Source organism: Salarias fasciatus, chromosome 10 (assembly GCF_902148845.1).
Source record: "Salarias fasciatus chromosome 10, fSalaFa1.1, whole genome shotgun sequence".
In the NCBI taxonomy this organism is placed as follows: Eukaryota; Metazoa; Chordata; class Actinopteri; order Blenniiformes; family Blenniidae; genus Salarias; species Salarias fasciatus.
Genome location: NC_043754.1, coordinates 12,725,209 through 12,738,368, shown reverse-complemented (window position 1 = coordinate 12,738,368; position 13,160 = coordinate 12,725,209). Strand labels below are relative to the sequence as shown.

Here is a 13,160-nt window from a genome sequence, read left to right as displayed (position 1 = left end):
CAACCATGTTGTTGCTTTGTGATTATTTAAGTTTATAAAGATGTGGTTGGTTGAACAAAAAAACAGAGATGGACTGGTGAGGAGGTTGGGTTTAATGAGATTATGCTTCTTTCTTTTCAAGCTTCAGTTTTCATTTTCATTGCATTCATTGTTGTGGGCTTTTTTAAATTTATTTATTAAGAGAACTATTAGCGTTCCGGACCTGATAATGTCGTTGACGTCTGCGCCTCGCGTTGGAAGAGCGAGGTGAACCAATTTCAAGGGCCGGCGTTAAAGAGAGAGGAAACAACAGGAAGCGGCGGGTCAGACACACACTGTCTGTCTCCTAATTGCTCCCATGGCTCAGCTTGTCAGAACAACAGCAGCAAAGCGAAGGACTCTGTCTGAGGACAATGACCGCTCACTTTCTTCCTTCACTTTATCATTTTAGACATGAAAGCATCCAAGCCGGCTTTTTCCCTTTCTTTTTTCTTTTTTTTCCCCCCCTTCCTCTTCATCGCTTATCTCTCAAGTCGATCCGCTGCAGCAGAATGAGCACAAACTGTTCCCCTCTTTCTGCAGCGGGACACGAAGCTCGGCAGCTGAGATGCTGCAGAAATTCGCTCTTTCTGCCGAGCCCCGCCGGCCTTGAATTCATAATCGTAATAAATTACATTTTAATCCCGTGTATCATGCAAAGAGACCTCGGCTAATACGGAATGTCCTCCAAACTTAACATGCACCGTCGCGGGGAAACAAGCAGCTGGTACTTCTGGATTTTTGCTTGGAAATCCATCCAGTCATCTTGGCCTCACGGCCTCTGCGGTCAATACAGAAGATATCTGAAAACAAATCTGACATATTCGGAGCTTGGAATATTAAACCGCTGATGATGAAAAAGGACCTGTAGTCGACAAACTCCTCTGGACTTGGACTAAAAATACACAGCGGCTACAGAAACATGTGTTTGGGGTTCATTTTTAATCTAAATTGCTCACAGATATAAAAAAAATTCCTCGAAAGGAAAAGGATTTGACAGTCTGCAGCTGCTGACGTGTGAGGGCTTTAGTGTATTTCATACAGTATGAATTCAGATCCAGACCTGCGCAGACAGTCTGTCCCACTTATTGTTTCAAAAACGATCATCTCCTCTTGCGGAGTGATGAAATGCTTTAAAAACCGCCATATCAGCATCAGACACTAGTTAACTGCGTCCTCGGGCGATGTCCTAATTTTCACAGCAAATTTCACGATGCTATAAAGACATTTTCAGCCAGCTATTGAAAGAATAGTAATTAAGTTGAGAGACGGTTTTCCAACCAGCCACGGAGACGACGGGTCGTTTAATCGCGATGTGGCGCCGGTCAGCTGAGAGGACGGTGCATCGAGGTGGGCTTAAAGCAGAGTCGTGTTGACGGACTCAAGCAGAGTCTTTAGCGAAGCCGCATCTGGATGCGAGAGCGAGGAGATTTACTGCTGTCAGGCCACATGGACTTATTATTGGCCATCCATCAGACTCCGATATGCTTTTTACTCCTGGCAAACAGCGACAACTGAGTTATTCAGTCTATCAGCCACCTCTGCATCTCGCCGTAAAAACACCACGGGAGACAATATCAGGATGCATTTCCTGTGATCACGAGTTGGGTTTTCTCTTGGTTTTGACCTTTAAGGACATGCAGTAAACTGCACTGAGATGCTGGTGTGTGTTGACTGAGAAGCGATTTCTGTGTGTATTCACGCCTCTGCTGGTATTGATAGGGCGACTGATGGTGACTGAAGTGCGCTGAAGTCCTTTGAGCTGCCGCTTGATGTGGGATCTGGAATGAGAAGTCGAGCGGAACAGAAGCCATCTGGACTTCTAAGTCATCCCACATATCAGTCACTCAGCAGCCTCTCCTGTTGTCAGTCTGTCTGTCTCTCTCTCAGGCCTCAGGGACTTCGAGTCGTCCACCTGTTCGTCGCTCTCATACGGAAAGCGACACCCTGAACCTCTCAAACAGTTGTGTGTTCACGGTTCGGTGTAGCGTGACGACGCAGACACCCTAAAACGCTTCGGAAGTTTTACGTTTTCACTTGAAATGATTGTTGGGGCCTCCGATTCACCAAGTGTTTCTTATTTTCAGCCTTCGTCCGGTCTGTTCCGCACCGATAACTCATTTTCTCGCTCGCATAAAAGCCGATGCAGCCGTCACGTCCTGCCGGGGTCTAAACTTAACACCGCACCCTGAGTGTATTCACAATTCGACAATAACGGTCTGCGGCGAAAACCACGCAGGCTTCACGTGTGTGCGCACGTCACAGCTCCAGGACGGAGGGATCACATCTGGCCGTTTCATTTTATTGCGAGCCAGTTTCCAACAATAGGACGGCTGTGAGTATCTGCCAACGGGAGCTGGCAGCCGTCCCCACTGCGAGTGTGTTTGTGTATCGCAGGAGCCGTAAAACGCCTCCCACCGCACAGTTTTACGAGCGAGCGCGCCGCTGCCAACCGTCGGCTCGTCATGACACGACGGAGACGGAAGAGGAAGCGGGTGAAAGGAGGTAAAACGGTGCACAAGAGTGTGAACCTGATGAGAAGGCAGGAGAGGGATCAATATGAAGAAACATGCAGAATTTAAAAGTCCTGTGATAGCGGGGCTGCGGAGTCCGCATGTTCTCCCTCTGCATTCAGTTTTCTGGGGTTTTTCTCAGAATGGTCCAGTTTCATCTCTGTGTTTCTTGGTTTGCGTCCACCACGGAGAGACTGGACGGAGCAATGAGGCGTCGCGCGCCTCGCGTTAGAGGGGGAAGTTATTGAAAATACCGGAGCGTCACAGCAGATAAACATGAATTCTGCTTTAAAAAAAAACACAGTATGACAGATGATGAGTCACATAGTCGAAGCTGTGTGAAAATAAAAGCAAGAGAAGAGATTTTTTTCAATATTACAAGACATAAGAAGGATACAACTGTATGTGTGTGTGTGTGTGTGTGTGTGTGTGTGTGTGTGTGTGTGTGTGTGTTCATGCCTGTTTTTATAAATGCAAACCGTCAAACAATACTCTGCACGTGATTATGGAGGGTGCATTCGTTTCAGTTATTGTTTAGCGAAATGATAATTCTCTTGAATTCATAAAGAAATGTACGGAATGATCTTCTCTCCGGGATGAATCCTCCAGCAGGTTAACCTGCACCTTTCTAACCAATTTCTTTAAAGCTGCCGCTGGCAAAACCACAGCTGCTGACAATGATATGCAGGACGATTACTACACTGAAGTCTGCACAGGACTTGTAAAAAAATGTGTGGAAAAAAAAAAAAAAAAGCTGAGAGTAGAAAGTAGAAAGCCCTGAGGCGCATATCTCCCTTTGGTTGTCAGTTCATAAATATATTCACCTAATGCATTTTCTTCAGCCTGTTCCTTCGCATCCTCCTGTAATGAAACAGATGAGGTTTTACGCCACCCTCACCCTTTCTTTAACAGCACCGTGTTGTAAGTAGGGTGTAAATATAGGAGATGTTGTTAGAGTTTCTGGAATCACAGATGAGAGCCTTTTGTTTTTATCCTGGTAAAAATATTAAGACCTGGACTGTGTATGAAATTCCTACATTTCTATTTTATTTAACTTCTACTGGAAGAAGGGCTGCAGAAGTGGATTTGACTGAAAGCTCACTGACGATGCTAATGCATGCCTTTTACGCATGAAAATTTATGGAAAACAAAAACATGTCGGGAAACTGTACCTGACATTTCTAAAACGTCCCATTAATCATGATAATTCATACAGCTGGTGGATCATCTGCAATCCCTCAAACAAGGAATCCACAAAACGGGTTCTCCCCCCCACTGACAGGGCGACTTACATGGACAACAAACAGTTTGGCTGTCGGTCCTGAATATCATGAACTTTTTGCAATTAAAAAAAAAACCAAAAAAAAAAAACCAATATCGATGTGATTTAAAAAAATAGCAAAACCCCTTTAAAGACACCTGCTGTTATGTTAGAGCAGCAGAGGAGCTAAATAATTGATTTTCTCTCACTTCAAGTAAAAAGAAAAAGAGCTCCCTCTAATACATTCCTCCTCAAACGGCGCACACAACTCAGGGTATGATACCAGTACTATGGATGAATCAGTCGCTCTCCGTATTGTTCACTTCTGTGTGTGTGTGTGTTTGTACGTGGGGGTGTTTAACTGAAACTAGGCAAAGGCTGAAACGCTCCCTACAATCAGCACACTGAGTCATCCATGAAAAAAAAAAGAGAAACACAGAGCGGCGATATGTGAAACAGGAGGCTGCGTAAGGTTTCAAACCGCAGCAGTAATTACCTCCAACCTGACGCGCAGTGAAAGTCCGCTGTGGAGGCGGCAGGCTGCTGCAGCAAGGCTTTTATCTGAAGGCAAAATGGAAGGAATAATAGGATAATTGTTTTGGACGATTGTGCCGCTACCTGCTCACTTCTACTGGCAGCAGGAGTGCTCGGCTTGGCACTCATGGCACTGTCATGTGGTCGTTGTCTATACCTGTGTGTGTGCGCATAGTGAGGTTTGTGTTGGCATTTGCCTGCGAGGGTGAGTGTGTCCGTCCTGCGTGTGGGTTTGAAGTGTGTGTACGTGGGGGCGAGAGCCGGCCAGCTAACACCATGTTCTCTGAACGAGCCAGAAAGCAAGCAGGACAACACAAATCAGATCTCCCCGTCATCAATCTCTACACCTGCAACTCTGGACGCCTCCCCGACTGAGCCGGGCTAATCCGTTCCTCCGTCTCCAATCCAAGCCTTCAGATCTTCACAGCCTCCTTTAATGAGAAACTCCACGGCTGAGCATCATAGAGCAGATCTTCTGCTGGATTCAGACCCAAAAACAGAATAAAATCCTCCAGACGTTTAGTTTGCAGGGTTGCATCTGGGTCAAGGCAACATATTTAAAAAAATCAAGCGCTCTAATTACATGCTGTCTTCTCTTACACCGTATGCAGGGAAAGTGCTTCCAGAATATGCCCGAGCTGCATAAAATAGAGGAAAAACAGCTGATTCAGTTCAATGTGGCCCTTTGCCTGCATTTTAAAACCAGATTGGATGAGATAGATCTCAGTGTTTCCACCACAGAGCAGCAGATGTAAAGTCGCTAAATGCACACAATCCAGCATGTTCTGGTTCACTTTCATACCGGTCCAGCACTGCTTTGGTTTGCATTCAATATCTAGTCTGGAATGCAAGCAGTTTCAGTTATTTATCTGAAACATGGACACGAACAAAGAAATCTTTTCAGGTGTAATACTATCAGACTTAATAAAATGGACTTCGATGTCTTTTTTGTATCTCTGGTGCAGTTTCTAACTGGTTTTAAAATATCTTTCTGATTGAAAATTTGAAATAAATATCAGCAGATGCTCATCGTTATCATGCTTAACATTTTTATAATATGAGGTGTAATGTTTCACAGGGATCGGTTTCAGTCTATGTTGCCATCGGGAGGTGTGATCAAATACGGCACCAACCTTCACAGCTATGCAGATGATACACCGTTATACATAACCATGTGTCCTGATGACGAGGCGTGAATTAATACTGTTTTTTGTTTTTTTTTTTGTTTTTTAATGTATCTTACACAATAAGCCCAGAATCCAGAGAAACTGAATTTTAAACTCAAACAATATTTGAAAAAAGGAATTTTATAATGTGTGTGTCTCTGTGTCGATCCTGCTGTGGACTACTAACCCATCCAAGCAGTACAGTAGATGAAGGGAAGGATGTAACTACAAAAGAAAATGAATTAAATTGTGAAAAGAAAGAGCGCAGTGAATACTTAAATGAATGCAAATCCAAAGGAAAAAAAAAGGTTTGAGCTGCTTTGAAACGACTAATGAACAGTAAAGGGTGAATATGGGCAGGCCTTTGTCTTTGTTTCTCACTTAGCAAGGACCTTTCAAGGTTCAACCTGCTCTTTGTAAATGCGGTGAAATTCAGCAGCGTGGACTCCGTCTTTGTTTCAGAAAGCTAATGAGGTGGGGAACGTGGCCTCCTCGGCTCGTTCCTGGAACAAAAAAAAACTACAGGGAACGCACTGCAGCTCAGACCTGCTGGGAGCAATCAGGTAGATGGAGAAGAAACGTAGGAGGGAGGGAAGAGGGACAGAGGAAGAGATGACACATGAGCCTGGTCTGAGGGGAGGCATCTCTGGGAAACCGAGGGAGGCGGAGAGCAGGGAAAAGAAGGATGGAACCATCACACAAGCTGAAATTTAGGCGTTGCTCGTATTCGTGCCTTCTTGCTTTAATCCATCTGCACAGTGTTCCTGTTCGTGCGCGTCAGTCGTCTGAGCATCGCTCGGCGTTCGCGGGAACACTGTCACAGCTGTGCACGTCACTGTGTGCAGGAGCCGCGCTCAAATGTCTGGAAAGCAACATGTCGTTTACCAATGCCGCTGTTCCGCAAAATGTCCCAAACAGAACCGGTTTAAATGTTTAAAAAAAAAGAGAAAAAGAAAGAAAATCCACCCTGCAAGCAGAAATATGAAAAGAGAGGGGAAGAAAGAAGCCGGAGCAGGACGGAGAGTGGAAGCAGGAACAAGGCGGCGGCGGCGGCGGCGGCGGCGGGGGGGGGGGGGGCAGATTAGAGAGCATTTTACACTCTGAGCTCTTCATCCATCAACACAATCTGCAAAGCTTTGAAGAGAGAGGAGATGTGCAAGCTTTTCATCCAGAAATGTTTGCTCTGCACAGCACAGCGTGCAGTGCTCTGTGCTGTGTGTGTGTGTGTGCGTGTGCGTGTGTGTGCGCGTGTGTGTGGCTGCAGAATCAGCTCTGTCAGTCAAGCACAGCGAGCGAGCGGTTCAGTCGAGCACCCAAAACTAAGCGACATCGCACAAAATCACACGGACTTGAAATGCATTTCTGCCTAGCAGAAGCTGATGTGATGTGGCAGGCCGGAGACGACGGCGGGGTGTGTGGCGACGTTCCACACGGCTCTGATAAGCGGCGGCATCTCAACAAGCCCGCTCGACGTATACATGTATGTATACGGAGCGCTGCGTCTTCATTCATATATGCTGCGAGTCGCAGCGACGGCCTTAAACGCCTGTCCAATGTATCATGAAAAGATTTAAAGCGTCGGGAGGCTTTTGTGGCTGAACTGAAGCTCTCGTGGTGAATAGTCACTGTGACAGCCTGGAGTTTAGCCGTGTGTGTGTGTTCAAAGGCTTTGCTCAGCAAACTGTCATGTATTAAACTGTAAGAGGAGACCAGCAGTGCCGTCAATAACCCCCAGTTAGAGCTGCAACAAGCATGAACTTTGGATATCATTCATTCTATAGTCATAATATGTATGATAAACGTTCATCTTAGAAAAGAAGCAAATATTTTCAAAACCATGCAAAATGTGAAAATATCAATCTATTAAATATGCCCTAACCCAAACCCAAGACGTGCAATGTTGCTTGCTATAACATAAGGTCACCATATTTACACAAGGATCGATCCATTGTCTATGCAAACTTCATCCGGCGCAGGCCTTCGGGGGCTGAACCTGACCCCAGTTTCATGCCAGTCCGTCACAGGGCGGACACGCAGAAACCGATGTCTTGACTCAACAGGTCATGACGATGTTTAATCCACGTCGCCCGCGCCTCACCCTTTTTAACCCGCTCAGTTTCAGATACCTTCTTTTAAAAGATGTCACCCTGGTCTTCGCATGGCTAGAGTTGAAATCAATAAAGAACACCAGAGGCGAGCCAGATGCAGGAACGATGATGGACAAAATCAGTATTTTCTCAAAGTAAGAATATATTCACGTTCGCGTCCATCCGTGCTGCTGATTCTCAGAAAGCCTTGTCGTTTCACAGCTTCGGAGCGCTGCGCAGGACCGGTTTTCTGCTTAACCTTGGCAGAAACGCTTCAGTGTAACAATCTGTGAATGGAAATGAGGCTCACTCGGTTTTCATAACCTCTTCTGGTGTCTGATATCCAGGGAGCTATTTTCCATGGACGGAGGGAGCACAGCAGCCCAGTGGACCACACATCCCGTCAACGAGCAACGATACTTAACTAACACCCCCTCCTCCGTCCATCCAAATTTTCACTCTTTCTATATCTGTTACACTCCCATGCCAACATCCTGTCTCTCTCCTGCAGGCTGCGCCTCCTCCTCCCTGCGTCCTCCCCTGCTGGATCATTTGTGCCTCGTGACCCCATGGAGCCGCTGAGCCAGCTCGCTGCTTGAGGTCAACTTGTTTGTCTGCTTGTTTGCGTCTCTCTGTCTCTCGTCCGTTGCTCCCTCACCAACCCGAGCCCAAACAGCAGGAGGCCACTGCCTCTGAGTTTGAGTCGGCAGACGTCTCTTCTTCCCACACTCGCTAGTAAATAAAACTACGAGCCGTTGCAGGGAAGCGTCCTTTGCTTGAAAGGCCTCTCGATGTGGCGCCGGCGCTCTCCTCTCACACACCTACACTCCTCCGCCTGGGCACTTTTCTTTTTTTTTTTTCCCTCGTCACTCTCGATCGGGGTTGCCATGGAGGGAGGTTTTCTTTGCTGCCATGACAACGTGAGTTCTCAGCAGTCCTCCTCTTGCAGCAGAGTGAGCAGAGCGATGACGATGTTTTCGATGCCTAACGCCGGGATTTACCAGCGTGTGGCGGATCTCACATGCACTCCCAAAACACATCGGATCAATAGAATATAAAATCAGAGTAAAGCAACCCTCTCACTCCTCATTTCATCTGAGTAGTCCTTAGTGCATTATCTTGAGTTTTACATTAAAACTTATTGTTAATGTTTTCGTCCACGTACCAAAAAAAAAAAAAGTTTGCTGATTAGAAGTTTGAAACTGTCACATCTGAACATTTATGCACTGCATCTTGTTTACAACATCAATTTGTCTTCATCAGACTAATTTGTGGTTAATTGCATAAGTAACGGGACTAAATAATGGCTTGAGCTCCACTTAAGCCTTGCAAATTGCGCCCTGCAGGTAACAGTCAGGAGCAAAATACTACTGAGGTGAAGACAAAGAAGAAGAAAAAAAAAGCTTAATCTGCAGCTGAACACTCCCTATGAGTCATTTGCATATTAATACCTGAAATTACTTTAAATAGTGGTGCAGCAGGTTAGAAGCTGTGCCTCCAAAGTTGGTTACTATAAACTTCTTTTTTTAATCTATTTAGCATACAGGAAGATTCTGTTTAGTGACTTTCGACTAATGATTTCTATCTGTACCATAGCAGTGAAGATGTACTGGAGGGAAGATAGAAGCAGAATATCCAGTAAAGACAAGGTTTAGGTTATTAAATTACAGTTTATATAAATGATCCCTTCTATCAGAGTGTGTATTTTTCTACTGATGCAGGAAGTCGCCTGGCTGCACACTGCAGAGGTAATTCAGTCAATCAAGAAAAGGTCAAATACAGCTGAGTATCATCTTCAGCGGGGGAAGCCGGAGTGTTGCTGGCAGTCAACTGGTAGCCTGCGTTGCACCTTCTAAAAATAGTATAAACAACATTCTCTTCGACACTTTTGTCTTGAGGGTTTTCACTCGGTAGCCTCCATGAGGCTCTGAGAATCATAAAGCTTGATCATCCAATGATCTCGGTGTTTTGCAGCCATGCAGAACCGAAGCATCATTTCATGATTCAAAACTTTCTCTCATTACACAGTGACACATTTTTTTTTAATCACAACATTTCTTAATATCTCGTGATAATGTAAAATGCAAAAATCTAACCACTTTTTCTCCATAATATATCATTTTTATGCATGTTTAAGAAATGATGATAAATTAACACATCTAAAAGGGGACGCCACCCTGAAGGACTAAATAATAATGACAAGTAATAAAATATTGTGGCAGAACGTACAAGCACACAATAAGAAAGTGTCACGAAATCGCTGCTGCACAGCCACATAAAATGGGAAACAAGAGGCTGTTACTGGGGAATCTACTCAGCGTCTCTCCATCATGAGAGCCGGTGCGGCCGCATGCATTTGCATGATTACGTGTGTGAAACACTGAGAGCGCCGCGTTCACGTCTGCATGAGAAGGTCACATTATTTCTCATCGTTTCATTTGTTTGTGCGAGTCCACATCACGGGGTGTTTGTGTAGTTATCCTGATGACGGGCGCGTCTGAGAGCCGGAACTGGTCACACAGGTGGGTGTAACGTCAGATGAATCAATATCTGGTGGATAATTACAGCGCCGATGGCGAAACTCCCACTGGAAGAGTCTTATTGTTGGTTTCCATCGCAGCCTCTCTTACCTTCAGTCTCTCGGAGACGCCGTCGGTGAAGCTGATGGTGAACTCCTCCACCTTGGGACCTTCAGGCCGCTTCTTCTCCGTCTGGTACTCTGTGCGGGTTTTCACCACCACCTGAGAGAGCAGGGAAACTCAGGATGTTAAATATGCATGGGCGCAAAGACGGTGGAGGTCACGCTGCTGTAAGTGACAACGGATTTAACACAAGAAATTGTGTGAAAGATGGTAGATATTCCTCCTACAGTCCAAAGACGTGTGTTTGAGGCTAATTGTCGATTAAATCGCTTGTTTGTCCAAAGTGGATCCTGCCTTCCCCCATGGATGGACGTATGGAAAAGTATGATATGAGAATCCCTCGATTTCGTCCTTGGTGTTTTCCATATCCTTGAAATAAAGTGTGGTGTTCTCTGCCCAGTTAACTAGATGTGTTGAGATTTATGGGGCCCATCTTATAAGCTGCTCGAGGTATTACGGCTGAATTAAAACCCCCTTATCTTGGTCGTACAGATTCCTCAGTAAAATCTTTTATTTATAGATTTACAGGCTGTGCCTTCTGTACATACAGAATGAATCTGTGTTTTGAAGCGCCCTCTAAAAACGGCTAATAACATAGTCTGAGGCATCGTGAGCCATCTGGGAATAAAAGCACAGTGAGGACGGCTCATCTCTCACTCTATAAATTCTACGGAGATACAGATGTGATGAAAAGCCATTCTAAACAAGGCAGATTGACAGGCGTGCACAACTCGATACCCCAAGGTCTGAGTGTGTAGCATCGAGGAAAAGTAAAGTAAGCTACAGGGAAATTAAATTCTGCAAACAAAAGGTACACAGACACATATTATAGAGAAACTGTCAGATCCACTGCAGCCGCTCTGCATTCTAAGGGAAAACATGGACCTCTTTTCTTCCAGCATGGATCAAATCTCAGTTTCGGAACATAAATCAGACTGAACACTTATTACAGCCGGAGAGGCATTTGCAGACCGAGATGCCTGTTAGCTCTACTGTATCCTAAAAAAAAAAACTGGAGAGAGAGAGAGGCCCAGATCCACAATCTAAGATCTAAAGAGAAAACTTTGTGCTTTGTGCTGCACCGAGAAGAAAAGACAGAGGGAAAAAAAAAAAAGGCCAAAGCAGCAGAGTCCTGTCAGTCTGACGGCGCTCAAACATCACAAGCAATCCAGCCAGAGTTCACAACTCCTCCGCTCTCCAGCAAACTTTCAGCGGCGTGGTGGGAGTCGGTGATTCAGACGATGTGGGAGAAGAAAGCGGAGAGGATTTCACCACTAATCCCAAGTTCTCCTCAACACAGCGTCAACTGGCTCAAAGTTTCACCATAACAACAGTTCTGACAACACAGTCAAAACATTCAGTCTTTATCGAGGCTTTTAATCTTTTTATTATTACCGTTATTCAGAAAGACTGTCTAATCTTGCAGTGAACACATACAATTTCAGCAATTCAACAAGAGAACATTAGAAATTTAATCTATGAATATAAAAACGAATCCAGGATGCAGCGTGTGTGATCCAGTCATTTACAGGTTTAAACATTATCATAATGTGTCTGAACACAAAGCCTGTCTGCAGGCCGCTGAATTTGTGCTCTAATGACAAAATTGGTGGTTCAATCCCCACCTCGGCTGGCTCTAAGGCAGGACTCAGTTTTTGTTCACATTTTTACAAACACTTTGATACTGTGTCTCATAGCCACACTTCTTCCTTCTCACATGAAGCAGTTAGTCATTGACCCAGTATTTAATCGTATTGATAGGATCAGGAATGAATGATGACATGTGAGAGAAGAGAAGCGAAGAGAAGAGAAGAGAAGAGAAGAGAAGAGAAGAGAAGAGAAGAGAAGAGAAGAGAAGAGAAGAGAAGAGGAATGCTTTATTAATCCCAGAGGGAAGTCCCTTGTGGCGTTGCTCCACACAGAGAAGAAGACACAGAATAAACAGAAGAGAAAGTTAAATATCAAATCAGACAGGATAAAATTAGCCGAGTAATATGATATAATAAAAGGTCCGGGCCTGACGGTGGATAATATAAGCACAGAGCGAGTGAAATTAGTGGAAAACACAGCAAACACTCTTCAGAAAGAGGTGTTGTGTTCAGAAGTTCAGACTGAAGGTTCCTCTTGACCCCCGGCATCAATAGGATGGGTTAATTCTCCAAGGGGATCAATAAAGGAGCTAAAAATAGATCCAAACAATGTAGAGCCACAATCCCCAGATGAAAGGACAGCTTTTATATTTCTCTTTTCTCTCCATATCTGTAATGAACCAATAAAGTATCCCAGCGCTCTTTGTTGTGCTCTCAACACTGACTTGTGGCCACATTTGCACAACCGCCGTTTTACTGATTTAGCTCCCTCCGCTCTCTTGTGGCCGGGGCTTAAACGAACCAGAGAGGCACTTTCACCAGGTTTCACCTTCATCACGGCAATTACCGAAAGACAAAGTGTCCCCGCCGCTCCGTGCGTCCGCCGGCGCCGCCGGCCGGCAGAGGGCAGGGCGTGGAATGGCGGACGAGTGACGGGGCGGACGGGAGAAGGATGGAGGGAGGAGAGGGAGAAAAAGGACGGGAACAATGTCTCGGTGTCCTTGTGGCTAATTGTGCTGCCTGCGAGCCGCTCTCTCCGTCACTCGGAGACAAGCCAGGAACTGCTGCGCTTCTGCGCTCTGAATAACAAAGCTGTCGGCCGGCTCCACACCTTATCTCCAGCGTGCGGAGGCCTCGCTCGGCGTAGCGAACACGACGCTTCGATTGGCCCCCCGGGGGGCTCCGGTACCCGGCGGCTCTCGCACGTCAGACTCCGACACGTCTTAACTAATGCCTCAATTTTGTCCCCCAACTTAGCTCGTTTCACAATCACAGGCCGAGGGCCGCTGGGTTCACTCTACGCCGCTCCATTACTCGCTCCCCTCCACCTCTCCTGCCTTTATTTCATAT

At 45.6% G+C, this 13,160-nt stretch overlaps 1 protein-coding gene across 3 annotated transcripts in view; it reads right to left on the bottom strand.

Moving 5' to 3' along the window:
* The window catches only part of LOC115394890 (neuronal vesicle trafficking-associated protein 2), a 40,354-nt gene that overhangs the window by 13,873 nt on the left and 13,321 nt on the right, over nt 1-13,160 (bottom strand). For all 3 annotated transcript variants that reach the window (XM_030100185.1, XM_030100184.1, XM_030100186.1), the window contains exon 3: nt 10,210-10,320. In XM_030100185.1, coding sequence (XP_029956045.1) covers nt 10,210-10,320 — 111 coding nt within the window. The remainder of the gene's footprint in view (nt 1-10,209; nt 10,321-13,160) is intronic.